The sequence below is a fragment of the Gallus gallus genome, chromosome 7 (assembly GCF_016699485.2).
Source record: "Gallus gallus isolate bGalGal1 chromosome 7, bGalGal1.mat.broiler.GRCg7b, whole genome shotgun sequence".
Classification (NCBI taxonomy): domain Eukaryota; kingdom Metazoa; phylum Chordata; class Aves; order Galliformes; family Phasianidae; genus Gallus; species Gallus gallus.
The window spans coordinates 7,916,064-7,943,541 of record NC_052538.1 but is presented as its reverse complement, the minus strand read 5'-3'; the positions used below and the strand labels follow the sequence as shown (position 1 = coordinate 7,943,541).

Sequence of the window (27,478 nt, the reverse complement as noted above, 5' to 3'; positions counted from 1 at the left end):
AGATCCCACAAGCCCTATTTCCACTGGAAACAAGGCTGAGGACTGACCTCATCATTGCACCACAAAGCTATGCATGGCACCTTTGATGTCAGCAGTTACAAGTACTGAAAATGAGCAATAACTGGAAACAATTAATATGTTTACAAACAAAGCACATGTAGGAACTTTGCACCTAGTGTTTGCTTGAAGTTTATGAAGCTTTTTTCCCAGCAATTATTTAGCACAAAAGGGCGCATACACTGAAAAGAGCCTAAGGCTGCAGATGTATGCGTGTGTTGCAACAGGGTTAAATAATTTCTTATTACAAGGTAGTTTTCTTGTGATTATTCCTCTGGTAACACATGAGCCAATGGTCCTTGTTCTGAGCTAGCGGAAGCACTGGCTCGAGTGGCTCTGCTTTTCCAGCAACCGCGAGACGATCTCATTATCATTCTATGAGCCAAGCAACTTCTGCTGGTTTGAACTGCTCAAATTGATGGGACAATGATTGTGATCATTTTGAGTGCTGCTGTGATTACTTCCTGTGGGTATTACCTGGGAAGACTCTCTTAACATCGAACACCATCGAACACCGGAGTTACTATTTTGTCCACTGTTGCATGATAAATAACACCAAAGAAAAGTCTGTAATCTTGCTAATCTACTCTTTGCCAAGCTGCACATTTTATAAATAGGGCAAGGGGAAGACAAACCACTCCTTCCCATTTCTCAGCAGAGATCAAGTGACAGAGGCTGAAGTGATTTCCTCTGTTTTCCTAAGGTTTCATTACTTTTTACAAAATACTGCCCAGCCTGTTAAGAGGAATGATAAATTATTAAACCTAAATTACAATTCTCTAAATCAATACACAATATATATTTTGGACACAGTATTTTTTTTTCTCTCTTTCTTCACTTACTTAGTAATTAACAAAATTCTGTAACGTGCTATGGGTCTCCTAGGTATTAGAAGCAGAGCGTGTGTGTGGTAATTGCAATTGAAAACCCCAAGCTAGCTATTTACTTAATGCTGATGTATCTTCATGCTTTGTCACTACCTACAGCAGCACTGTAATTTTGCTTTCATTTTGTACATTTTCCAGAAATCTCACTTCTTCGCTGCTTGATATCCTTTACCAAACAGATCGCTTACAGGATGCAAAAGAGCATCTGCCTCAGCAGGGGCTATTCTGATAAGCAATGCCCCTGCCTCCATCGCTCCTGCGGAGCCTCACGCACATCCCAAAGTCCTGGGCCACTGCTGCTGGGGGCTGGGAGCCCAGCCTGATGCAGAAGGGCCCCTTGTTATTGCAAAGCAGTGCACTGCTAGTGCAGAGCAAACTGTTTGCAAAGGTTAGCCCTAAAAAAAGCAAGCAAGCAAGCAAACAAATTACTGTATTCAAACAATATTTGCATGACATAAGTATTGCCCCTCACCCCCCCCCCCCCCCCCCCCCCCCCCCCCCCCCCCCCCACCAAATGATCTCTTTCTTCCTCTTCCTCTTTTCTAAAGCAATCGGTATCTCTACCCTGAAGACACCTGACACAAAAGCATTTTGTATGTATGTTCACACCCAACCCAGCTTGTTTTAGCTTCCTGTTTAGACTGAGTTTAGGAGATGCTAATCACCTTCCCTTCTCCCAAACACAGTTTGTGCCAGCACGTAGCATTAGCAAGCGCCTTACATGGGATTGTGCACAGTTGGAGAACGTTATGCCTCAGCATCAAAGAACACATTTCAGGCAGTAAGCCATTAAGGCAGCCACTGTTTAAATTAAGAAAGATGCTTTGGGGTTAAGTGTGGTTAATAGGCACCACTCTCAAAACAAAGGCTGAAACTTCCTGATGCCACTCTGCAGCTCTGTAACTGCCGCATGCTGACATCGAGAGGGTCAGAAGACTGAGTGGGGCAGGGATTGGACAATGCCCGGGGTTCAAAACACTCTTACCCCTCGGTGTTGCTCTGGCCATATTCTGCAAGCAGGCTTGTGTGCAGAATCTCTGCCTTCTGGTCACTTGGAAAGCACTCTTTTAATTTTTGACTCGTGGTCCAGTATCTGTTCAGATTCGGAAGTACCAAGATAAATGAAAGGGTTTTACTTGACTGTTAAGTAGGCTTTTCTAAATCTCCTATGCTGTGCAGTTTGCATTAGTTTTAGATTAAGTTTATTTTTTAGATTATCCACACTGGTTCAGCAATCCCTTCTAAAGCCCAACCAGTATAATAAATAATAGCTGAGGAAATCAGGAACGAGACTCCATGTGAAAGAATCTTCTTTTCAAGACACACCAGATGTTCAGAATGGCAGATTGAATCAGGGCATAGATCCATAAAATTAGAAGCATGACAAGTGAAGCTCTGCATTTCCATTCTATTGAATTTCTGTTCAAGAATTCCCATTACCCCTCACCAAAACCAGTAGAAGTCTGGAGGGAGAGCTGTGAATTCAATAGATATCCCATATTTGCAGAAGAACCACTTTGTCTTCAATGCCTGAAGGTGAACTTTGCTTCCGTAGTTTCTAGTGATCTCATCAAAAGAAATGGGTGCTGGATTCCCCATAGTTCCTAGGGAGATAATAGTATGTAGATTAAGGAGTGACTATATTTATCACAAAAGCTGATGAAAGAAATCCCAGCTAACTAAAACAATAACTATGTCACACTGATTTCAGTGGAACCAGGATGTCATACAACTTTCTACCAATTCTCTACCTCCTCACATAGGAGGAGTGTTGGAAAAAATAGAAATTATGATCTTTTGGACATTCCCAAAGCTTATGGTACGTCTATTCATATGCTAAAGGTGGTAGTTCAGGCATGTACTAATAATTTACACTGAAGTACTCTAAGTTCAGCAGTTCTCTCTTAAACCTGAGGGCAGAGTTCCCTGCAGGTTTGATAAGCATCATGAGGTGAGTGACATTCATCTTCTGTAAAAAGCAGAAGTGCAGAAACTAAAATAAAGCAATTTGGTCGCAGCTCAGCCCAACTTCTCAGCTCAAGTTCATCCTTTTTTTTTTTTTTTTTTTCTTTTTTTTTAAATAGTCTAGACAAATCAGGCTAGACACCGAACTTACCTGAGCAACCTAACCCAGCCACCTTCATTAAATTCCCTTTGCAGTCCATGGTGGGAGTGGAATAGGGAGGGCAAAAGGAAAGAGATGTGCATGTGAGCAGGACCTGAAATAAGGAACTCTTGTCCCTCCTGAGGACACAGACTTTCTCTGCAGTGGTCACAGAAGGAAACCAGGTCACTAAAGGGACTCCTAATGCTGGGCAATGAAAGGGTGTGCCTTCATCCTTATTTGACTTAGGGCTGTGCGTGACAATGTCACTGTATTATTTTACCACATTATTTTATTATATAATACTGTGTTATTTGAGGGGGGGTGGAGGTGGCAGGGAATACTGGAAACCTGCATTTCTCCTTTCTATTATAACAGGAAGCAGCAGCTCTATAACTTCAGTTCTGTAGCTCCCTTTATCAGGCAAGATTGAGAGGAAAAGGTATCATTAGTCTAATAATGAGTGTGCGAGCTTTTAGCAATTACATTTTCTCCCTACTTTGCTCCCAGAAAGTGCCAGGTACCTATAGAGAAAGAGATTATGAAAGTAAGTTACTTTTTCCCACTAGTCTAATGAGTACAGATACATACAGAGAAAGAGTTCCCCTGGCTAATTATTTAGTCAGCAATCACTCCAGTTGTCCCTGCCATGAAACCAGGAGGCAGAAGGAGTATAATAAATATAGACTGGGGTCGCTGACCAGGAAAATACATCTCAGTGGGATGGCGTAGGCCTTAGGACATGCTACATGGAAAATGAGCATTTAGAGCATAGACAGAGACAAATTTAATTTAAAAAATGGGACACATTTTCAAGCATAACTTCTAGACTGTACACTACGGTCTGAATAAAATTATGTTGCAGAAATTCTCACCCTCCTCTCCTCTCCTCTCCTCTCCTCTCCTCTCCTCTCCTCTCCTCTCCTCTCCTCTCCTCTCCTCTCCTCTCCTCTCCTCTCCTCTCCTCTCCTCTCCTCTCCTCTCCTCTCCTCTCCTCTCCTCTCCTCTCCTCTCCTCTCCTCTCCTCTCCTCCCCTCCCCTCCCCTCCCCTCCCCTCCCCTCCCCTCCCCTGTCCTCTCCTGTCATGAAAACTTGTAAGTACATACTATCTACCTTACCAATGCAGTACTAAAAATTCATTTCAAACCTCTGTAGAATTGCAAACTGCAAGCTTCCCTCATGGACCCCCTCCCCTTAGGGGTGTTAGTTCATATGCTTGAAAAAATCAACTCTAAGGAGACACCACTCCGCTATTTAGTTAAGAAAATGTGACTTACTGCATTACTCTGCTGGGGCTGGCAACAATTCTTCTTGCAGAGAAACGGGTACTGTGAAAGTATTCTCTCATCTATTTCCAATCTGCTTGAACTGCCCCTAAATCTCACTTACAGAATTAAAGGGGAATTTCAATCATGCTTTACTGAAAAAGGTTTGCATTTTTTCCCTTGAATCATTACAAGTAGCTAAGCTTAGAGCTCTGATATTTTTGAGCAGGTCTGGATAGAAAATGCCTCTTCTTCATTCAGTCTCTGTCTTCTCATCTTCCCTTGTGTTTTTTTTTTACTTCCTGCCATGCAGCAAAAGCAGCTATTACTCAATAGCCAAGAAGTTGTCTCAGTCCTATAAAAGGCATGGGCCTCATATCTTGAGAGCCATCTACTGGCACCTTATCTGTTATCCACGTATTACGTATTCACAAACCCTCCTCAGTTACAGAGCTGGAATGCAGCAGATTTTACATCTTCCTGCCGTGACATAAATAAGAACTGTTTGAAGCAGCCTAGCCTCATAAATCATCTGCACAGGGGCTCTGAGACCTTTATACCTTCCTGCCCTGTCCAACCTCACAGTGGGATCATAGCTGATGCTGGCCATGGGACCAGCCCCTCACTGTCACTGCTTTAGATCTGATTTTTGCCCCCTAGGTAAGGCGAAAGAAGAAGAAGAAAAAAAGAAGAAGAAAAAAAAAAACAGCTTACAAATCCAGTTATTGGGCATTTATTTGAATGGTTGGTCAGTGGTACACTGGAGTCAGCCTCATGTATGAGCATGTAGAGCTGTTAGAGGACCTTAGACACAAATGGCATCCTGTAACAGCTCACCCTGCTGACAAGGGGTTTGTTCTGAAGCCATTAAAAGGACTGCCCAATATGAATACAGCTGACCCCTATTCAAGACCCAACTGATCACCTTCTTGTGTGACCTACACAAAGGGAACCTGTTTCAGCAAGGGGGTTGAACTTGATTTCCAGAGGTCCCTTCCAACCCCTCCAATTGTGTGATTCTGTATTTCTCCTGCACATTGATCAATAATAATGGTAGCTACCTTGCTCAAAACTTGTAGCATATTTTGTCAAGCAAAAGAAAGCTGGGGACCATTGAAAAGCGTGGTACATAATGTCCCTCAAAACCTCATGGGAGAAGTGCTGGGAGTGGGGCAGGATCACCAAAGACAGACCTTCAGCAGAGGGAAAAACAGTGGAGGGGCTGCAGAGAGGGATGCATAACTTCATGGCTATCACAAGAGCAAAGATGCAAAAGGTAGTTTTATTTTCGCAGGTTGGGTGATCACCACCCAGGATACTTTCTGTTTATGTCCATCATAGACCTCAGAAAAATCACTGTGCTGCCATTTTCAGAGTAGGTAAGACTGGTCTGTAGGGCTGTAATGCCCCTTTCTTTAAATGGAAGCTATTAAGGTTTCCATTTAAGGCAGCAAGGTTCTCTTTATTATCACAGAGCTCTACTTGATGTACTTTAGTAGTAGTCTTTTTTTTTGAAGAAGTTACCATTTATATTGTTTGGCATCAATGTTTTAGGTAGCAAAGCACCTTCATTTGCATTTTTTACTGTTGTGAGTTTGTATGCTTTCAAATCATTTCTAAATAATAGTTACTTTTGCCTGACTGATCATAAAAAATGTTTCTATCATACTCAAGCAATGACATTTTGAATAAAAAATTAATTACATGATAAGAAGTAAAATGTTTTCTGGTTTCAACGATGTTTCTCCCTTACTGCTGTTTTGTTTCATTGTAAAGTAAAGTTAAATATACGTGTGATGGCTCCCAATGATCGTGTTGTCACAACTACATCTCTCTGGGCCTTTTTTTTCTCACCTATGGAATGAGGTTTTATAAGGCCTACATTTTGGGTTTTTATGCATAAGTAGATATGTATAAAAATTTCCTAAGGATATTGATTTCTGATCCTGGTAAGAATCCTTCTTAGGCAAATCCTTCAAGAGTCTTAGCACTTTACATGTCTAAGTCTAAAGATTTTACTCTTGTATTAATTCTCATTGGTATCAATTCCCAAGACCAATCAGGAATACCTCTGTGACCCTTCACCCTCTCATCTGCTATCAGCCAGCTGAAGGCTGCCCATCAACTTTTCACTGCTTAGTGCAAGGGACCACACTGCCATGCTGGCTTGGTCAGTTTGGCACTATATCATACGGTTGTGGCTGAACTGAAGTCCACTGGGGCATACAAGTTTTTTATATACAAGTTTTACATATTGCCTGGGGCATACAAGTACCCTTTGCTCCCAAAAGCCTTGCGTATGACAGATGACAATGTCTCTGGGTACCCACACCATGTGCTCGGTTATCGTGGCAGGGGATGCTCACTGGCAGTGCACACAGCGGTCAGACATTGCCTGTTGGCACTTCTCCTAAAGAGGGACATTGATGCTAGATCTCCATCCATATGCAAAAGGCAAGCACGGTCAGGCTGTTGTCTGTTAAAATGATTAGCAATACATGGGGAGACATGGAACAGGGCTTACAGATATGGGCTGGCACAAGGTGCTGAAAAGGTTGTTTACTGCTTCATAATGCATGAAATAGAGTATCAAATGAAGTAAGCAGGTGCCAGGTTTAAGAGAGTATCTTCTCACACAGAACTCAAGGCTCATGGCCACGGGTCTTCCTGGATGCCATATGGCTGTGTGGTTCATGGGAAATTCATGGGAAGACAATCAGGAGCTATTAAACATACAGATACCATCCCTTGTCCCAGCCTTGTCCCAAGCAGAGACAGCTTCCAGCTGCCTGCAAAGCTATAAGGAAACCTCCACCATGGTCTTACTTGGATCTCCTACTCTTAGCTACATGTCGGAGGACCCATGTGAAATTTTTCATCACAGTGTGTAGTGTCTTCTGTGGGACTTCAGCAACGATGTCTATCTCAAAGGAAACAGTACTCCTCCTCCAATGTTTCTGATCTGCTCAACTCTTGCGTGATCCTCTCTGTCCATCCTCTAGGATCTACTGAAAGCAAGCAGGAATGGCTCAGTCTGGCTCTCAGACCTCTACAGATAGACACATAATTCAGGTGCTTCTGTTGGCAACACTGCCAGGAGTGAACAAGACCTGCGATTTGTTTGGTTAAACTACTAACTTCCCTTGTTGATCAGAAGGAATCATACCTAGGTAGGAAGAGGACACAGTACAATCAGTTAAGGTGAGCTGAATTTAACTTCTGCAAGACCCATCTTCACAGCAGCTGAAGCTACAACTCACTTGACTTAGAAATGTCATTTGAAAGTTCTGCTGTGTCTCCAGATTGTTTTTCTTTGTCATTTAGGCAGTTTGAGTCACTGCTAGGAGGAAAAAAAGCCACAACAATAAAATAACAACAAAAATCAAACCCGACCTCTCTAGTTCCAATGAAGCAAGGTAGCTGAGAAAGGGTGAGGTCTACTGCTTGTAGCAAAATGTGTAGTGCTACAAAGGTGCATGTAGGAGCAAGGCTCTTTGTAAATCAGTTAAAAAATAGGAGAGCTAAGTTGGTTAGCCCTGGTAGTCAACCGGAGTTATGAATTTCTTCTTCTCCCCTGAAGGTGTTCTGTTGCTCTTCAGGAATAAACACTGCTGAATAACTATGGCTTTATATAAATAAAACACTCCTTCCTACAACCCACATGAAATGTTAAAACTCCAGAATGGACTGTAAATGGATGCATAAATCTTTATCATCTGTGCATTTCAATCCTTCTATTTAAAACTGAAGGTAAAAGGACCTCAGCATTTATTCATATTTTCCATGCCCTCTGTGCAATTTTTTCTGACATCAATTTAATGTGTGGAGCAGCATGAAATGCTGTTCCAGTATATATTGTGATACTTTGTTCCTTTTCTTGGCATGTGCCACAACACTGAGTTAAAAGTAAAGCATAACACAAGACAGCTTTTTTGGCATAACAGGTCACCAAAGCAGCGGAATGTTTCAGTCAAAAATCAAAGTGTGAGACACATTGCTGAAAGGCAAGTCATCTTTCAAGGGAAGCTGAGACCTCTCTTCATCTTTATACATGAGGAGTCTTCCTCTGAAGCGGTTAATTACAATGAAAAAATACAGCACACTCTTCTCATAGCTGGCCATGAATTGTTCTTGGATTACACACCAGATCAAGTGAAGTATGAGAGCCATGTTTCTTTCACAAGTAGTGAGGAAAGCAGTCTTGACAGCATGTAGATGACTGTAATCTACTTCTTGTTTATAGACCCAGAGGATCCCTCAGAGCATTAAAAATCCATGTGATATCCAAGACTGGTATACTTCACTTTAAGAGATGTGATTTAGCTGAAAGCTGTGTAAAATCTGTAAGATAGCATGTAGGCATAGAGTACCTTACTGACTGTGTCTGAGTGCACCTATGTGCACTTTTCCTGCATGCATGAAAAATAGATGATCATAAAATCTGCTTGAGATTCACAGACTTCTGACAGGAACACATGTGTAGGCTAAGCCTGCCAATTTTTGGTCAAGCCAAACCTGAAAATACACAGACCTGAAGCAAATATTCTTCCAAGAGGGGAAAGCTCTAGTTTCATACACATAAATAAATCCATGTTGTGCATCCTTTGTTGGTCTTCTGCCGGAGCAGGTGACATCTGTCACACACCTTTCCTTCTGGGTTGCTTCTTCTAACTGAGAACTGGGCTTCCAAGCCATTTCAGGTGGGATTTTTGCATACTGGCATCAGACCTTGTCTTTTGATGAGAAAGACTGCCAATGAAAATAGGTGATGCCTATGTCTCTTTCTTGCTGGTGCTAGGTAGGACATTGCTTGGTCAGTTCTCTTTCTGATAGACTTAATAGATTTTTCTCACTGTCTCTAGGTGTCTTGCAGTAGTTAGTTCATGCAGAGGGCCTCTTATCCTCTCAAGAACTGTGCAGAGAGGGGTTCTGTATTTACATGTTTCATAAACATATGGTAATACGGTGTGGTGTGGTGAAGAGTGGTGAAGAGGCTAACTAAAATGTCCCTTGGAGGGATTCATTCTTAGCTGATGTAGAACCCAAGTCCTGTTCTCCTAGCATCAACCGAAAGAAAATGTTGGGGAACATAAGCTATATTGTAAAAAGAAGCCTTTTTTGTTAGTATTCTTGATAAAAGTATTGTCCTAGGGCCTTGGGAGACTTCAGACATGCAGTGTTTTAAAGACAAGGATTCATGAACTGAGCTGTACATCGTTGGGTAGACAGAGCATAAGGAGAACAGGTCTCACATACCCATAGGAGGTTTTGCTACACTCTTCTGCACCAGTTGGCTGCTCCCAAGTTCTGGGAAACTTCTGGGAGACTGCAGGTTTCCAGGAGTAGCACAGCCAAGATGCAATGCAAGTGTGAATAACTGAGGTTACATAACTTGTCAGTAACACATCGTCTCTCCGCCAAGCACAGCAACAGAAGGCAGCGCTCACAGATGTGCTACGTGGGACTGGCAGTGGTTGCAGCCTGGTCCAGGCCGAGACCATGAGGGGCTGGGGGAGCACACTGTAGGCTGGGACAGGCCAGCCTGGCCTTCAGGACACTTGAGACATCTCAACCAGCTGCTTTCCATCTAGGAGCAATGTCCTGGAATCACTGTACGTCTGGTGTGATGATGTGTGTTGGATGACACTGTATCTGTACTGCCTCTGAGGCCTTTCATCTGCCCAATTCCTGTTGGCACACCGATGGCTGTTGCTCTGTGGCACTTGGTTCTGAGATGGAGAACAGGGAGCCAGGGCACAGGTGCCATGACCCCAGCGTATCCTGGAGGCCATGGTAGCTGCAACTTGTCCATCATGCTAGCAGTAAGCTGCTTGCCTGGCAGCAAAGCCACTGCATGGCTTATGAGGAGTAGTTTCTGTGTGGTGGGGAGGTGGGATGGGAGCACCAGGCATCAGTGAACCACAGCGCTGGGGCACAGCTGGGAATAACACATTACCGAGTGATTGTGTGGGCAGCACCAGATTAGAAGGGCAAAGGGATGCCTGATCTGGGGCCAAGAAGTATATGGAAAGGTAATTGTATTGCAGTCTCTTTCATTCAGGAGAAATTGCTGGAGAGGGTGATGGAGAAATGGGGCTCGTGGGTCTGGCAGATGTATTTTTATCATCAAAATGTTATACGAGCAAAGCCTTTCTATCAACCAGGAAAATCTTTTTGAGGAAAATAGCAGTTAGTCCCAGCAAAACCCCTAGCACCGTGTCCTAACCAGGCTGCCCTTCAGGCAGGGCCAGGTCTGCAGTTCAAGCACGGCGCTGTGACAATGACAGGACCTCTGGTGGAGCTCCCATTTTCCAAAGTCAGCAAACAAGCACAAAAATAGAGGGGCTCCTTTGTCTCAACAGACAGCCTGTTGTCTGAGCGGCTGGAAATAAAGCAGGGCAAATGTAAGTCAGAGCCGTGTATGAGAGAGCCAGGCAGCGCCGTGCTATACGGCACTCTGGGGAGAAGGCGGGCTGCACCTGGGCTGCTGCTGCTGTGCTTAACGGTGCTCCTCGTGTGGGAGCTGTGGTGGCAGGAGAGGCAGGTCAGGAAGGACCTGATGGTCTCATTGCCTTCAGGGTCTGGGTAAACTGGTCTATAACAAGGGAGAGGCAGCGAGACGGCACCCACCCGGCCGGGATGGAGGTCTTTAAGCACAAGGCAAAGAGCACTTCAGCGAGCAACAGATGATGGATGTGAGAAAGAATCAGCAAGTTAAATACAAAAGGGGAAGGTGAGAGGGAAATAGAATATGATAGCAAAGGGAATAATGACATGGCAAAAAAAAGTGAAATAAAGTGCTGAAGGGAAAGACAAAAACATCGATCTGCTCAGCTGGCAGATTTCTGTGAACCCACGGAAGATGAAGGAGAGGATTCTGTTCAGCCACTAGCAGGCAGTAAAAAGGAGTATTCCCTGCGTGCGAGGTACTTCTTAGGGCTTGGTCAGTTGGTAGGAAACGGGAGGCACAGGGACGTGCATGCATCTTCAGCAGCACTGCAGCACATGCAGGAACATGCAAACTGATGTGCGCTTAACCGTAGCAATGGCTTTTGGAGTACGGACACATAGAAGGGGCCAATGCAGGCAGCTGCGGGTGGCCTAGTGGGGAGCAGGTGTGGCTGTGCAGGACAGGACAGGGACGCAGGAAATCTGCAGCACCTTTGGAATAGATGGGAATTCTGCAAGTCTGGAGCACTCCGTGTCACGGTGCGCAGAGCTGCTGTTGGGATGCCGAGCGGCAGCACTGCCGTACACAACGATAGCACTGCTGTATGCACACCTATAGCGGTTCTGCACACACCCATAGCAGCACTGCGCGCACACCTTTAGCACTGCTGTACGCACACCGACAACAGCGCTGTACGCACAGCTGCAGCCCCGTCCCGGTCGCAGCTCGGAAGGAGCGTCCGCTGCCGCGGAGGGGCAGTTCGGTCGGGGCGGAGGCGCGGTGCGCTGCAGGACGAGGCGGCCCCGCGCTGCGGGCTCTGGGCAGCGCCGCTCCGCTGCCGTCTGCGCAGAGTGATCCGATGGGGATTCTTTCCCCGTAAGGTCTAACGCGTGCTTCCCCGCGAGCCGCCGGCACCGCGCGGCGCGGGACAGCCGGCGGGACGTTGCGGCGCCCCGTTCGCTGCCCGCCGCGCCCCGAGGTGTGCACGCCGCCGTGATGGTGCAGTTTTCCAGCGGGGCGTGCCGCCGCGGCCCGGCCGAGCACCCCGCGCGCTCCCCATCGCTCCGCTCCCGTCCCCGCTCCGCGCGGCCGCCCCACAGCCCGCGCCCCGCGGCCGCCCCCGGCCACGGCGCGGGACCGTCGCGCGCGCGCGCGCCCACGGCCGCGGGAGACGCGCTCCCGCTTCCCCCCCGGCCCTGCCCCGGGCACCGCCTCGGGGCTCCGCCGCCCCGCCCGCCGCTCCCCGCTCGCCGCTCGGCCAATGGGGGCGCGGCGGCGGCGGCACGTGACGCGGCGGGCCGGGACCCGCTGCTTCCCCCGCGCAGAGGGATGCGGGCGGCAGAGCGGGGCAGGCGGCGGCGGTGGCGGCTGCGCGGCGGCGGCCCCTCCGCGCCCAACCCCCGCTCCCCGCCGCCCGGCCCCTATGGCAGCCGCTCCCCGCCCCGCCGCCGCCCCCCGCAGCCCCGCGCCGCCCCGCCGGGCTCCGCCGCTCGCAGCTCGCTGAGCCGCGCCGCCGCCGGCCGGGGCCCCGGGATGCCTAGCGGCCCCCGGCGCCCCGGGGGCTCGGCGGAGAGTTGAGGGTGGGAGTCATGGTGCCCTGGGAGCCCTCCGCGCCCCGGCAGTGCGGCGGCTGGACGCTGTGCGACTGCTGCTGCTGGCTGCTGCTGCCCGCCGCGCTGCTGCTGCTCGCCCGCCCCGACAAGCTGGCGGCCTTCCCTACCTCCCTGAGCGACTGCCAGACGCCCACCGGCTGGAACTGCTCCGGTGAGAGCGCCGGGGAGCGAGCGGGGCCGGGCGCGCGCGGCCGTGGCGTCGGGCAGAGCTGCGGGCTGCCCCGAGTCTGGCGGGAGCTCCGAGCTGCGCCCGACGTGTCCCGGCCGCGTCCGTCCGCTGCGCGGGGTCGGGGGCTGAGAGCCGTGGGGCTCCTCCCGGGAACGGCGCGGGGCTGCGGAGCGCGGCTCGCTCGGTCGCGGCTGCGGGAATCGGGACTCGTGTTCGCGGTGGCGCAAGGGAAGGGAGATGGGGAAAAAGTGCGCGGGGCTGCGGGAAATGAGGGCTAACGGGGAGACCGAGGGGGAAACGGGTGAAGGAGTGGGGTGCCGAGGGTGGGGAGGGACGGTAGGAAATCATCCGGCGCTCCCCTGATGCTGATATCGTCCTCCGCTTTGCATTCGAGGTTACGATGACAGAGAAAACGATCTCTTTCTCTGCGACACCAACACCTGTAAATTCGATGGGGAGTGTTTGAGGATCGGAGACAGCGTGACTTGTGTCTGTCAGTTCAAGGTAAGGAGATTGATATTTCCTTCCCTAATTCGTTAACGAGAGCACGAGGCGCGGCGCTCCCTCTGTCATCTGTCACTCGCGGCGCGTTTCCCGGCGTGCGGGGAAGTTGGAGGCACAGCCTGGCGGCGTGCGGCGGGCGGCCGAGGAGCCAACTGGTGGCACGGGGACACGAGCTCTGCTGGGGAAGGCAGACGCTGCGGCTTCACACGTCCCCTCGGTCCGCAGCTCCCGCTGTGCGTTTCTGACTGTTCTCTGCCCTTTGAAGGAGTTGGAGATGAATTTAGGAAGGGCTCTGATATGGATCACGGCTTATTGTGTTCGGAGTTCTGATCTCGTTAAAGAAATGGGTCCGTAATGTGCTTATGCAGTGTTTTGAGGAAGGGCTGCGCAGTGACAGTGCTTCTGACCGTGTGTCCGTCCAGCTGATCAGATTAGGGAGAAATCCCTCTGTTCCAAAACCGGGAGCTCCTTTTGGATTAATAGAGCTGCAGCGGACTGTTGCTGGGCGCTGGGAGCTGCCGCCGCTCCTTCTCCTCCCTGCAGCATCCCAGGCATCCTCAGGGTCGGGCAGCTTCCTTGGGAAGGATCTATGTGGTGCTGGGCCGACCCACGAGCAGCTGCACGTTCCACACTAGCCTGCATAGAGCCCAGGCAACCTAGGGGCTGTGCGTGTCTCTGCCCGTGTGCCTCTGCCTGTATTCCCTGTGGTCTTTGGTGTTTTAACGTGAACTTGTGTAACTTGTGGTGCTGCCAGGAGTGCTTGCAGCTGGGCAGGCCAGTGGCACAGCTCGGGATGGTGTGTGCCCGCAGTGTCTGATGCGCTGCTGGGCTCTGATAGGCTGTTTGCTTGGAAGCGCCGTGAGTACCGTGCTGTTCCTAGAGCCACGTCTATCTCAGGAGAAAAATCCCAGGTGATCAACTCCTGCCTTTACAGCGAAGGAGTTTGCAGTAATGAGAGCAAGGCAGGTGTTCGCTAAGGTGCTGTGGTTCCCTACTCACCGTGTGGCTTTCAATTCTGTCTCTGGTTTGCCTGCATCACAAACCCTGCGACGGAGCCCCGCTTTGAGCAGCGTGCCAAGGGGCAGCGTGCTGCGGCTCAGCCTATGCGGGGATTTCAGGGTTCTCTTTCGAAGAATGAGCTACAGCGCGGCACAGCGCTGCCTGGTCCCACTGCGGGGGCTGGTGTGCTGCTACCCGGCCCTGCCCTGGGTCCTGCAGGGGACATAGGAGCTCATGGAAGTGAACTGGCTAATGGCTGTAGGACAATGTCTGGGAGATGCACTGTGGGCTCTGCGGGAGGGATGTGCCTCCCTGCACGGTGGCAGGTGATGGGCAGGGAGCTGCGTGCTGGTGGGAGATGAGTCCCCAGGGAGGTGCCTGTGGCTGGGTGAGGCAGGCAGAGCCCCAGGCATGGGTGTCTGGGGTGAGGGGTTCCTCCATCAGAGCTCAGTGCCCCATTTCGGTGACAGCTTGCTGGGTGATAGTGAGCAAATCAATAGCAGACACCTCATCACTATAATTACTTGTTATGTTTTCTCCAGAATTTGCCAGGGGCTTTCACTGCAGGTTGAGAAAATAGACAGGGACTGAAACCTCATTCTGCCTCCTTGCTGTGTGAAAGGCCTGGGCTGGCCAGTGTGGGGCTTGAGGGGCTGCAGAGGCAAACTGCTGCCGCTTTCATTTGGTTTGTTTCTTTGGTGAGGGTGTGTTTTTGTTTGGTTGTTTTTTTTTGGTGTTTTGTTTGTTTTAGTTTTTCAAATCAGAATTGCAGACACTAACTCCATTTGGGCAGACGTGATTGGTAAAATTAATGTCTTATTGTTTGAGAGGACATACCCAGTCAGACTGATGTGGAAGGTGTGAGTGGGGCTCTCTCCCCATGGAGCAGCAGGCACGTGCTGAGGCAGGGGTTCCTATTGCTAGGCTCCCTCTTGTTCCTTCACAAAGCCATGCCCTGTTCCCTGTCTCTCTGTGGTGAACTGCTCTGTGGGGCACAGTACCATGTCTCGGTCTGCCTGGGGGGTGTGCTGTTCCCAGCTGTGGGGCTGAGTGTGGTGGCAGCCACCTCCCTCCTATCCCGCACAGCAAGCCCAGCAGGGCTGTGGGTGGATGCACCATACCTTGGTCCTCAAAAGCCATCAGCAGCCTGACATTTCTTCCACTCAGATCTTGTCAACGTGTCCAAAAGGTGTTTCCAACAAGGTTATATCTTGTGACCAAGACTGCAAATGTTAACTGCTTTGTGTGTGGGGTGCCCTCCTGTTGTGTGTTGGGTCCCTTGCGTCCTTCAGTACTAGTGGAGCTGTAGCTCACCTTCCAGCTTGCTGCCTGCTATTTCACTTCTGGAGTATAGTGTTGTGCTTCGTGGCTCCTAACATAGCCAGTATTTGGGATGTGAAGCCTGAGAACAGGAGGAGGTCAAACTTCCAACAGCGCTACAAGGAGGAGGTGTATGGGTTCACTGGTCTCTTCAGAAAACAAACCTTGTACTTCCAGCACTGACCCCAGCACTTGCAGGACTGCCTTGTCTCCAGCTGCGCTTGTGACTGCTCAAGGCTGCTCATGCTGAGAATGTAGATGATTTGGATGTACTTTCCTTCTCTACAGGTATATTTTAAGAACCCACGTGCATATGAGAGAATCCGATGATATGGCACTGTGCTTCTGGGTTTATTGAGATTTGACATGGATTTCACTGTGCGTTCCAGCAGGCCTTTAGGGATAGAGATTTGTGATCGTGTCCAGAGCTTGATCTATTGAGTCTTAAACCAATACCAAAAACATCTTGTTAGTCTGAGGAAGCCATGCCAAGGAATTCAAGTCAAGGTCTGCTATCCTCTAGTGTGAGGAAGAAGCTCACCAGCTACCTGAGCACTGATGCTGTGATCTTCCCTTCAGCGGTCCTGTTTTTTCTACTGGGTGACTTCCACCATGGTTTCATCATGGCCTTTGAGTCAGCTCAGCTCAGAGCAAGGCAGCACTTACCTGGAAGCTCTTGCCTGTTTCAGTCCCACCAGCAACTCCCCAGTTCAGCGTTCTCCATCCAAGCAGCAGCTGTGTGAAACGAGTGACGGGACAGATGGGCAGTGATGAAGAAATGGATCAGGGACCATTCCAGCTTGAGAATGGAAAGGATGGATCACCAGTCCTCATTGCGATGGGCCAGCTACCTCTGTTCTCCACAGCCAAATTTGTGTGAGTCAGGAGCCACAGGAGAGATGGAAGAATCTGTGTCAAAGGAATGACGCTTTCCCAGGGCCCTGCCTGGTGTCTCTCAGATACATCCTAAAGCTGCCGAGCTTTGGAAGAAGTTCTGGCCCAGCTGCCAGAAGCTTCGCCACCAGGTCCTGTGGCTCAGGATTTCACTCCTGACATCTCACGTTGCTAATGTAGGGCTGCTTGGCCTTTCAGATTTGAAGCTGAGTCAGTGTAAAAGGTCATCTTTGGCTCTGGGCAAAACCAGCAGAGTTCCCACTGCGTTTCTTGGGAACGGGGTCCAGCATTGTTTCTGTGTGTATCGGAGCCTTTTGAGATGCTCTGGGTCGGATTCTGCACCAACTGCTCTGCCAAGAAGTCCCATAGGTGTCAAGGAGAGAGGATGTGTAAAACAAGACTGACTTGATGCTTCATGCTTTAGAAAATTTGCATGATTGTGTTAATTGTTCTGGTTAAGTATTCCAGATCACCCTCCAGCATTTGCTGTCGAGCTGCTAGATGAGGTTGGTGTTTTTTGCTTGCAACTTTCCTCAAGTTTGGAGCACAACTGTGACAATAGCAGGAACATGTTTTAATGGGCTGTTGAAAATTTCTGCGTGGGGTGACACCTCATCAGGAGAGGAAGGGAGAGATTTGCACTGCTGCTGTGCTGTCCTGCTCCGAAGGAAGAGGATGCTGGAGGTGGGATGCAGCTCTGGAAGATCTGAGAAAATACAGCACATAGGAAAAATGTCATTTAATTTGGCCCAATCAAAATGTCACTCTGACCAACTATGAATAATTTGTTGGCAGCTGTTGCGTGTGGAGGCCTGCAATGAATGCAGTCTATGCAACTGTTTGTGATGCTGGTTTCTGTAGTCGCTCACCTCGATGTCTGTTTGGTCTGTATGGTTCAGTCCTGTGCATTAGGCTGTGAGCACACCTCAGCTGCTTTGTGACACAAGGTAGCCACATAGGTGGTATGGCTTCTTTTAATTTTCACTCGGATTTAAGCAGAGGTGAGCATTTGTAAATAATAATTGTGATCATTCCATTTGTTATAATTAAACAATGAGGCATACCAGGAGTACAGTAATCATCAGATAATCATATCCCTGGCATAATTACCACGTACAGGGCACATCCAAGAATCTTTAAGCCTCAGAGTGTGATTATCTGATGATAACTGCACCCTGTAGGTTACCCAATTTTCTCTACAAAATGGAATTATTTTTTGTTAAAATGAGCAGAAGAGGGCAAAGCTGCCCTACAGTGGCACAGGAGGAAGGCAGATGGTGTGGGCAGTGGGGCAGGGCTCGTGGCTGGGGGGAGCACAGCTGTGGTGTTTGTGGAACTGGGGCCCACAGCATCCTGGGTGCAGCATCCTGCCCACAGCAAAAGGGATGGATGCTTTTTGGTCCAAGATCTCTCAGAAGTGATTGCCCTCTGTCCCATCAGTTCTCATTACGGCTAAGTGCTTAAATAGAGAGTTATGTGCGCGCAGATGGATGCTTCTCTGCATGCAAAGGACCAGCTATGTAGCAGGGAGGAGGATGGGAAGAGGCTGCTTGCTGCAATTTGCCTGTGGCCGTCCAATAGAAACATATGAGCTGCGGCTGGGGAGTTGCTTTCCTTTCTGGGTGTTCCCTGTCTGGAAGTGCTCATCCTTGTGGGAAGGCAGTTCTGTGGGTACCTGCCCGGGGCTGTTTCATGATTCTCTCCCTTCCTTCTTTCACCACATCCCTCTTCTCTAGCAAAGGGCAGAGGCAGTGCCTCTCTCCTGCTGTTCTCCTGGGGGGCTTCATGCTGTGGGGTGGGGGGCACACAACCTTGGGCTGCCCCATCCCTCTGCATGGCTAACGCTGCTGCTCTGTGTCCCTCCCCAGTGCAACAATGACTACGTGCCCGTCTGTGGCTCCAACGGTGACACCTACCAAAATGAGTGCTACCTGAAGCAGGCTGCCTGCAAGCAGCAGAGCGAGATACTGCTCGTCTCCGAAGGATCGTGCGCAACCGGTATGTAGCAGAGAGCTGCCTCTGCCGAGGGCTGGAGCCCTGTTAATCCCTCCTTCGTGTTCACTGGGGGTTAATTCATTGCAGTCTTGATTGTGAGCAGATGCTGCTGCCATCCTTTCCTTCTAAATAGGTTTAGGTTGACAGGGTGCAATGCAGAAGTTGGTGATTCTTGGTTTTTTTTTTTTTTTAATCTGTATCTTGTGTTGCTGGTCAGTCAGCCCAGTGTATGCTTAGGGGGCAGCACGACAAGTCATTGGGAGCAGATAACCCTAGCAAGCAGATGCCAGATAAATGGATGGGCGTCTGGCTCATAGCAACCCCCTCTGCAATCTGCAGAGAGTGGGGCTGGAGCAGCGCTGCCCCTAAGGCACCCTCTTTGGTTGTTCCTTGCAGGGCCAGGTTCCCAGCTGGTGGAGCTCAGCAGAATTCTGCTGTCTGTAGTGAGCCACACCAGCTCCCACCAGCTGAGGATTTAGCACCACCACACTTAACGAACAGGTCCATGCAATCAGTTATTTTCCTGGATACGTTGGAAGAATTCATTGAAGAGCACATGTGAAAAGTGACTGGTGTTTGAGACTCCCTTGCTTAACTCTGAGCATCGAGAGCTATTTGTGTCTCCGCTTTCATGGAGCAGTAAGGAAAGCAAATGAGCAAAATCTACCAGAAAAAATCTACCAGTTGCATAGGTGCAGGGGTTCTTGATGTTTTTCTTCTGTGCTCGGTGTCTGTTAGAGCTGGGCAGTGAAGTTCACTTGAGAAGAATAGGAGGAGTAAGGCTTTGTTCTTGAGAGAGCCTTTTAAATTTAAGGCAGATATTTTTTTCTCAGGTGAGGACAGAGGAGTCAATAAAAAGTACATCAGACAAACTTTGTGCAGTGCCATGATTTTTGTGTTCAGTGCATCAGAGAGAAAAAGCTTTTTCCTGGAGATTCTGTTTTTCTCTGAAGCTGTTACCTGGCAATTTTCAATAGGGTTGGAAAAAGAAAAAAACACATGCTGGATTATTTTTTTTTCCTCTACAAAGTGATATTAAGTGGAGCTCAGAGTGACAAAGGCTATTGTGGCATAGGATTTTTTCACCTAGTAAATGCTCTCAGCACAGCAACTCTTTCTGTTCTTATTTGTTTGAAAACAAACAAACAGAAGACCAAACTTGTTGATTAAAGGGATTTGAGCACGTTTGAGTGCATTGCTTCATCTTTTCCTACTCTAGCTTGCTACTGGCAATGGGATGGTGCAGAGTGACACAGAGGGCTGCCAGCCTCCACAGAGACCTGTGCTGATGGGGGCTTGGTGGAGGTGTGGGCTTCCCAATGTAGGGGCAAGAGGAAAACATGGGATCCTTCCCTACAAAGAGACAGAGAATACAGGGAAACACCATCATTATCTGCTTGCTTTTCCAAGCCCCTTTTGCCTCTCTCCCACTTAGTCTTGCAGTGCAAGCTGACTGTTCTGAGCCACTTTTGTGACACATTTATTGAAACAGAGGTAACACGTGCAAGCCAGTTCAGATCCACCAGACCCTACTGACAGTGAACTTGACATAACAGTTCATAGGGTGATTGGATCCCCAAGCAGCCATCCCAAACACTTTATGTTCCTCTTGATATTGATGAATGGATAAACGTCTGCTAAGGAGAGCACCCTTTCTCTCTGTGAGAATTTTGTAGCGCTTCCCAGTGTGTGCTTTTCTGTGCTTGGCCTTGGTTAAAAAGCATCATAATGAAGTTCTGGGCTTGAAGATTTGGAGACGTCGTGCTTGGGTTTGCCCTTGGATTTGCAAATCTGGTTGTTCCATTCAAACACTGAGCAGGAGTAAAATAAAGCGCTTGGCTTTGAAACTCAGCAACAACCTTGAGAGAAATGCCATTTTAATAGTTTATCTGAAGAGCTTTGGATGAGGGTTTCAGTGGTTGATTCTAACTGGTTGTGATGTTGAGATGTTCTGTATAGACGACAGCATGCATTTCCAGTCCGTCTGGGCTCAGACAGACGTGTTTAAAAGCCCCATTTGATGCTGACTGTTTCCTAGTGGCCATGTGAAGTGACTCTGCACAACTGTTGGGAACAAAGCTCCTGGAGCTGCTTTATCAGTCGCAGTACAACAAAATGAGGCAGAGGCTTCTGAGAACATCACAGCACTCCAGGGCTTCAGTTATTTTAGTTTTATATAGAGACTATAAAGTAGGAGAGTTCAGACATGAGTAAGGCAGCTTGAGTGAGCTGTGTTCAGATTAGATCTCTGTAATTTACCCAGGGATGACATCAAACATAAGATACGATGTAATGCATTTAACTGAACAGTCTTGCCTTACATGCTTACAGGACATAGAGCAGCACATGAATATAAATATCATTCTGTTCTTTTCTCAGATGCCGGCTCAGGATCTGGGGACGGAGGTAAGAGCCCTCTTCTAATATTGCTCTGCTTATATGTACACACGTTGTCTTTTGCAGTTTCAGCTTCTAAGGGGATGTGCTTTGCAGTTTAGTTGTTACACTACATATTGTCTGTTGTTCGGCTTTTTTTTTTTCTGAATAAGTGACATTTTGCATTTTAGTCAAGCTGCAACCCAGTAATGACATGCTGTTTTCTAGGGAAATTCAGAAATCTGTGTTCCTTCTAATAGGACTTGGAATTATTCATACGTTGTGCTAGGAGCTCTATCTCCATCTACTGTTACTGTTGCACTTGTTTGTTCTCTTCTTAGAGAACTATTTCTTCCTGTTTTTAACACATGAGCTAAACCCTTGGCTTCTCCTTGCTGGAGGATTCAAAGCAAATATTTTGTGGTAGTAGAGAGCATTCTTTTAAAGTTATGAAGCAATGTCATGAGAGAAGAATGGTGTGTTTTTGTAAGAACAACAGCAGCAAAAGCAAACACAGAAATAGAAGTAGTCTGAACCCTTTGATGCATTTAGAGCCTACCACATAACAGCAGCAAACTTGCATTTAAACTGGAGGGTGAATTTGTGGGTTTTCTTGTTTTTATTTCTCAGATGCTGTGATTGATGGATTTGCTGGTTTGCCGCAGATCCTGGCATGTGTGACTAGTGCTTCTTGGGAGTATAAATGGTGGCTTTGAGTAGAGCCCTACCTCAGGATAGGCAGTGTGCCCTCTGGGAGCTGCTTTCATTGTGGAGCCGGTGGGTCAGGCTTCCTGGAGGCTGTGAAGCATGAGGGCTAGTTGGGGCAGCCAGTCCTGTACTTCTGGTAACCAGTACACTAGAGTGCGCAATGTGCAAGTGAAGTATTATTCTCACCTGTGAAATGGTATTTGCAGGAGATCTGTCACATAGTGGACTTGAAGTTTTTCCTGGAAAGCAGAACACTTTAAGATGTTCCAAATTCCACTCCCAGAAATCACAATTGAAAGTATTACCTCTTGCGTTCAAAAACTTTGTCTGACTATTCCTGTCTTACTCGTGTCCTTCTATATTGTCTTTCTAACTGGACCAGTTCATAGAGATTCAAAGACTATCAGAAATCCACAGTTCAACTTATATTTAAGATGGGGCCTTCACACGCATGGTTAATAAATCAATTTTCAGATGATGAATTTTGTATGGCTTTTCTCATGTACGTACAAAGGAGAATTAGTAAGACTTCCAGTTTGTTTTGTAACTGGTGGGTGGGGAGGAGTGGCGGAAACAAACTTGGCCACTATCTGAAAGTAATGAAATCCATACTTACAAAGCATAGGATTTGAAAAGCAGGATTTCCAAACAATTGCATTTTAAGGGCTGAGGTTGACAGAAGACAAGCAGAAGAGGGCCATGGGGACTGACTAGGCAGATAGTTAAGAAAGCGAATCTGTGAAGTAGACAGAGTCAAGTTGGTGTGTGTTGAAGGTCTACAAAGCTGCCTTGTATTATACAAGATTTAGTAGGCAGCCACTGCTGTTCTCAAAGTACAAAAGTATATTTATGTGCCCTAAGAAGCTAAATCCAGCCAAGTAAATATTGTCACTACATCATGCTTTACTACACACAGTCTTGTTGTAAAAGCTGTAATAAATTTTGGATGTCACTACAATAAGTTTTAAAATCCACTCTAACAGTCATGAGTGGAAAGTTGTTCTATGAGAAGTCTGAAGTCTTAGATAATCTTGTTTATTTGCTGTTTTTTGGTTTTGTTGTTTTTTGTTTTGGTTTTTGTTCTTTTTACTGGAAATTTCCCTTTCTGATGCATCTCCAAGCAGTTTTGGTTAACAGCCCTGGGGACTGTGGTGGGCATGGAAGGGCCGCATGTTCTCCTGGGTGCAGTGGATTAGGAGGCTCTCAGGGAGTGGCTTTTCCAACAAAATCCAGCCAAGTGACATCAGGGCTGTGGGATATCAAGGAGATCTCTTCCTTGGTGCAGGATTTGGGACAAGCGGATCTGTACTTGGTGCACGGGGAGAGCATCTGGGTAGGGCTTGCTCTCCCTGGGCCAAGGGTAGATGGACTTCTAGCTGAAGGCACCTCCAAGAGGTGATCCTTCAGTCTGAATTGTTGGGGACTTTTCTGCACATTCTTGTGTATCATTCACAAGCTGTGAGATGGATGACCCGGCTTTCCGATGGATTTGTATCTTGTGATTGGAATTATGTAGTCTGATAAGGTACACACCTAACATGGAATTAACTCAAATTTGCCAGCTGGTATAGGACATAGTGTTTTCCAGTTCTTGGACCATAGCAAGCTTCTTGCTTTGAGTTGGTTTTCTCCATAGCTGGTAAGAGTTCAGCTCTCAGTACTACCTCATCCTTTATGAGTCTTTGTCGTGTGAAATTATGATCAGTTGATTCAGAAATGACTGGAAAAGGGGTTGGTGCAATAGAGAAATATACAACTACACTGTGTGGTCACAAAAACCTCATGTTCTCAGGAACCCGGCTAGAGCAGGGATGAAATAACCAGGGGATGTGCTCTGTCAGCCATATTTCCCTTCTGCTCATTCCCACCTGAGTTTGCAGTGAGGTTGTCCCAATTTAATATTTGGAATTTGGGGTTTTTGTCTTTACTTCCAGGCTTGCTGAGATCGGGGGGTTCCAGCTTCCTGTGCTTCAATATCCTGGGGGCTTTTCAGAGGTGATTTAATACTGTGTTAGGCAGCAGTAGCATATTCAGTACAGTGACACAAAAGTCCCCTTATTTGCAGAGCGGTGGGAGGATTTAAAGGTCATTAGCTTACTGAGCTATCAGCATGCACTCACTTTTCGGGATATCCAGGAAACATGTAAGAACAGTAGGTGTTCGAGTTTAGCACTGCAAAATATGCTTTTTCCTGTAAATGAAGACTAAAAATGAAGGATCGAGAGTTGCTTCTTTGTTTTGATTGCAGAAGCTGAGAGTGTGGTGTGGAATAATTTAAAAACCCATATCATAGAAGGAGGCTAATCAGTGGCAGAAAGAATGAATGTGAAGGAGTTTATACAGAGAGTAATTTAAAGAGATTCCATTCATTTTCATCCATGCTGTTCTCTAGACAGCATAGGATTTTTTTTTTAGAACCCAGTGATTCATGGTTTAGTCTTGAGCAGCTTCATAATGAATTCTTGCTTTTTTCCTAGCTTCCTTCAAACAGCGACCAACTTGAGATGCAGTATGTTATTACTGTTCTCAGTGGGCTGGCAGCCTCTCTTCTTCACTGGATTCCTTTCCCCCTCCCCACATCATGTGTTTCTAGCTCTGTCGATGGCCTTGCACTCAGTCTGATGGATGTGCAGTGGGTGGTGATGGCACTTGCTGCCGCTGAGATCCCAGAGCTGCAGAGTGCAGGTGCTTCCATCGAGTTGGTTTCAAAGCCTGTTTCAATTTCCACTGAAGTCTGTCTTACTTTAATGGGAATTGTACGGGGCCCGTGGGTACATGCATCTTACCCAAGTTGGATTTTTATGTTAATTCTTTACGATCGAGACTAAAGCAGAATGGTAAAAAAAACCCTCATAATTCATCAATATCATTGTCACTATTTAATTTACAGAGCAGCTAGAGGCACTAATTGTAAGATTAGGACTCCAGGGTGGTGCACACTGGTATTGTAAGGCACTTCCTCACTGTGAGGCAGAGAAAGAAATCTTTGAAGCAGAACCTGAACGTGTGTGAGTTAGGCAGAGGCTGAGAGGAGCTGGCCTGCAGATAACAACTGCTGCTCACAGCCAAACCAGTGCCGTGTCCTTTGAACCATGCAGCAGATCCATGTGGAATCCAAAAGGAATGGCAGCTTGCGCTGTTCTTACAGTTGTTCCTAATTTGCTGCTGTTAGGCACACCTGAGAATCAACAGCCTTTTGGGCCATCCTTTTTTTTCCCCTCTGTTTGTGGTTTTGTATGAGTATTTTATGGATGAGAGCGGCTTCTTTGTTTGTTCTCCTCAGCTTACCCCTCAGTCTTAGCCAGAAAATTGAAGTCCTGCGGCTCTTTCTAGGTGCCAACATGTAGATCTAATGATAGATTTGGATTTCTGATCTGCCTTTCCCCTCAGCTTGGAGAGACGTGAGTAAACACACGCACATTATGAATCTGTGTGAAACAACAGTCATCACAAAACACAGTCAAAAGAGAGAAGAGAAGCTTAATGCTTAAAAGCCCAAGTTTTTTCTTTTTTAAGGCAAGCTCTAATGCAAGGCATATGTGTTCTTGTACAATCAACAGCCAAACAGCTGCTTTGACCCAGTTGTATTTGCCCTTGTCTCCATGCTGGTTTTGCATGACTAGCTTGGATTCAGAAGCTCTGCTGCTTTTCCCCAGATTTCCCTTTCTGCGTTATTACAAGGCTGACTGATAGGCAGGGCTATGCAGAACACAATGGGTATTGCTGTAAACGCCATCCTAGCAATAATATTTGAGCCAAAATACTCCATAAAACCTGAAGTATATATTGGTGTGAATGAGGCACTGTATTAAATGCAATACTGACATCACGTATACACACACAAAGTGTATGGGAAGATAGCTGGACTGTTCTTGTTTAACCTCCAAAAGAAAGGGAATTTGTGTTTTGAGCTATACAGCCTATTGGTTTTTTGTTGTTGGTGGTTGCTTTTGTTTTTTTGATTGCACGTAACAGATAATGCAGGAGTCTCTCATGTGAGTTTGGAATATTTGCTGACCCCACATGGTATTACTGTCTGCAATAAGGCAGTAGGAAAGCTTCTACTCTAATTTCATTTGGGAAATATGATTTAAAGCATCATCAGAAGGTACAGAAGCAACCATAAGCAGCATGCACTGACTGGGTAAATACCTCTGGAGGGAATGTTTAAATCTTAAATGATTGACCTGACTGTGGATGGTCAGATATATATCTCCTTTGTTAAACAGGTTTTTACCTTGTTAACCTCGACATGGCACCGAGCCCAAACCAATAAGCTCTTTGAAAGGCTGGGTTTATTAGCTCAAGCTATTTGTTGTCCTAACGCGATTACATGACTTTTAGTTGAGGGCTGGCACACATCTGACCTGTGTTAGTGTTTAGCTTGGGAAAAGGCCATTAATGTGTCTTCAGAGCCTTTAAAAAACTGGGAAAGGATGGAGTTTCTCTGCTTTTCTTGGCTACATGAGAAGCATTTGGGCCTTCCCAAGTGGTGAAGTTTCAGGTCCTTGCGGCTGGCATTTCGTGCTGAGCATGATGCAGTAAATCACAGAATCACAGAATGGCCTGGGTTGGAAGGGGCCTCAAGGATCATGAATCTCCAACCCCCCTGCCGGGCCGGGCCACCAACTTCCCCATTTACTAGACCAGGTTGCCCAGGGCCTCATCCAACCTGGCCTTGAACACCTCCAGGGATGGGGCATCTACAGCCTCTCTGGGCAGCTGTTCCAGCACCTCACCACTCTCCTGGTAAAGAACTTCCCCCTAACATCCAACCTAAATCTTCCCTCTTTCAACTTAAAACCGTTCCCCCTTGTCCTGCTGTTATCTACCCTTTCAAAGAGTTTACTCCCTTCAGGTACTGAAAGGCTGCAATGAGGTCACCCCGCAGCCTTCTCCAGGCTGAATCAGCCTGGATGTTTTAGATGTCCTAGGAAGGTATGAAAACGATAGGAATATCCAGCTTTTGGATTCATGTCAAGCTCTCATTTGAGCTGAGCACTGAGCTAATCGACCCTGCCTGCCTGAGATGCTCAGCAAATCCCTGGAGCTCCTCTGGGCTTGAAGCTGTCCAGGCTTATGTATAAGTACCAGTTTGGAAGATCTGTGTCTTGGATTTACTTGCCTGAGTTCTGCCCACGTTTTGCTTACTGCCTCTTCTACTTCTGAAATTACAGTGCAACAATTCCATGATGTATGATGGTTTTTTTTTTCCCACATTCTTAGTTTGACCCATTAATAACAAAATCTTTGCTGTATTATGGCATAAATGCCACCATGTAGACAGACAACACTGAGAAACACTGTGAAAAGGAATTGACTGTAGTGAATGATTTGCGGCCCATTCTCAGTTGTTACTTCAAAACCATGAAAATGAATAGAAGATGCAGTGAAAATCCAGATTTTTTTTTCAGGCAAGATGCAGGAATGACTTCCATCCATAGCCTCTTTCTTAGATGACCCTATTCCTTATATGTATATATCCTTTAGCACTGCTATTAAATGGTTCAGAGCTACAGAAGGAGGCTGCGAATGCAGCGTATTCACCTACAAAAAGAAATGCTGAAAACACTCCAGTGTTGCATTGAAAATACAAATTGCCCATCCACACCTAGACTGAGCATTAGAAATCCAAAATATCCTACCTAATCACGTGCGGGCTGTAAATCCACAAAGAACTAAATCGCCCAACCAGCGAACAAATCCTATGATACTTTAGTAAAGGAGTACTTTAGCAAAAAAGAGGCCATTCTATCACAAGCACTCCTATGTTGGTCCATTAGCGCAAATGTAACGAGGGAGAAACGTAGTGGGCTAGATTTGTCTGCTGCATGGAGTCACCAGAGGTTAAGCGTGATGACTGTGAGAGGTGAATGTAGCACAGCATTCTGCTTTCCCTGTGCAGGAAATTCTTCCA

At 47.2% G+C, this 27,478-nt stretch overlaps 1 protein-coding gene across 1 annotated transcript in view; it reads left to right on the top strand.

Moving 5' to 3' along the window:
- The first annotated feature begins 12,468 nt into the window (after positions 1 to 12,468).
- Positions 12,469 to 27,478, top strand: part of TMEFF2 (transmembrane protein with EGF like and two follistatin like domains 2) — a 109,583-nt gene continuing 94,573 nt past the window's right edge. Inside the window, exons 1-4 of the mRNA XM_015289481.4 lie at positions 12,469 to 12,747; positions 13,160 to 13,269; positions 18,351 to 18,480; positions 20,857 to 20,883. Coding sequence (XP_015144967.1) covers positions 12,573 to 12,747; positions 13,160 to 13,269; positions 18,351 to 18,480; positions 20,857 to 20,883 — 442 coding nt within the window. The 5' untranslated portion in view covers positions 12,469 to 12,572. The remainder of the gene's footprint in view (positions 12,748 to 13,159; positions 13,270 to 18,350; positions 18,481 to 20,856; positions 20,884 to 27,478) is intronic.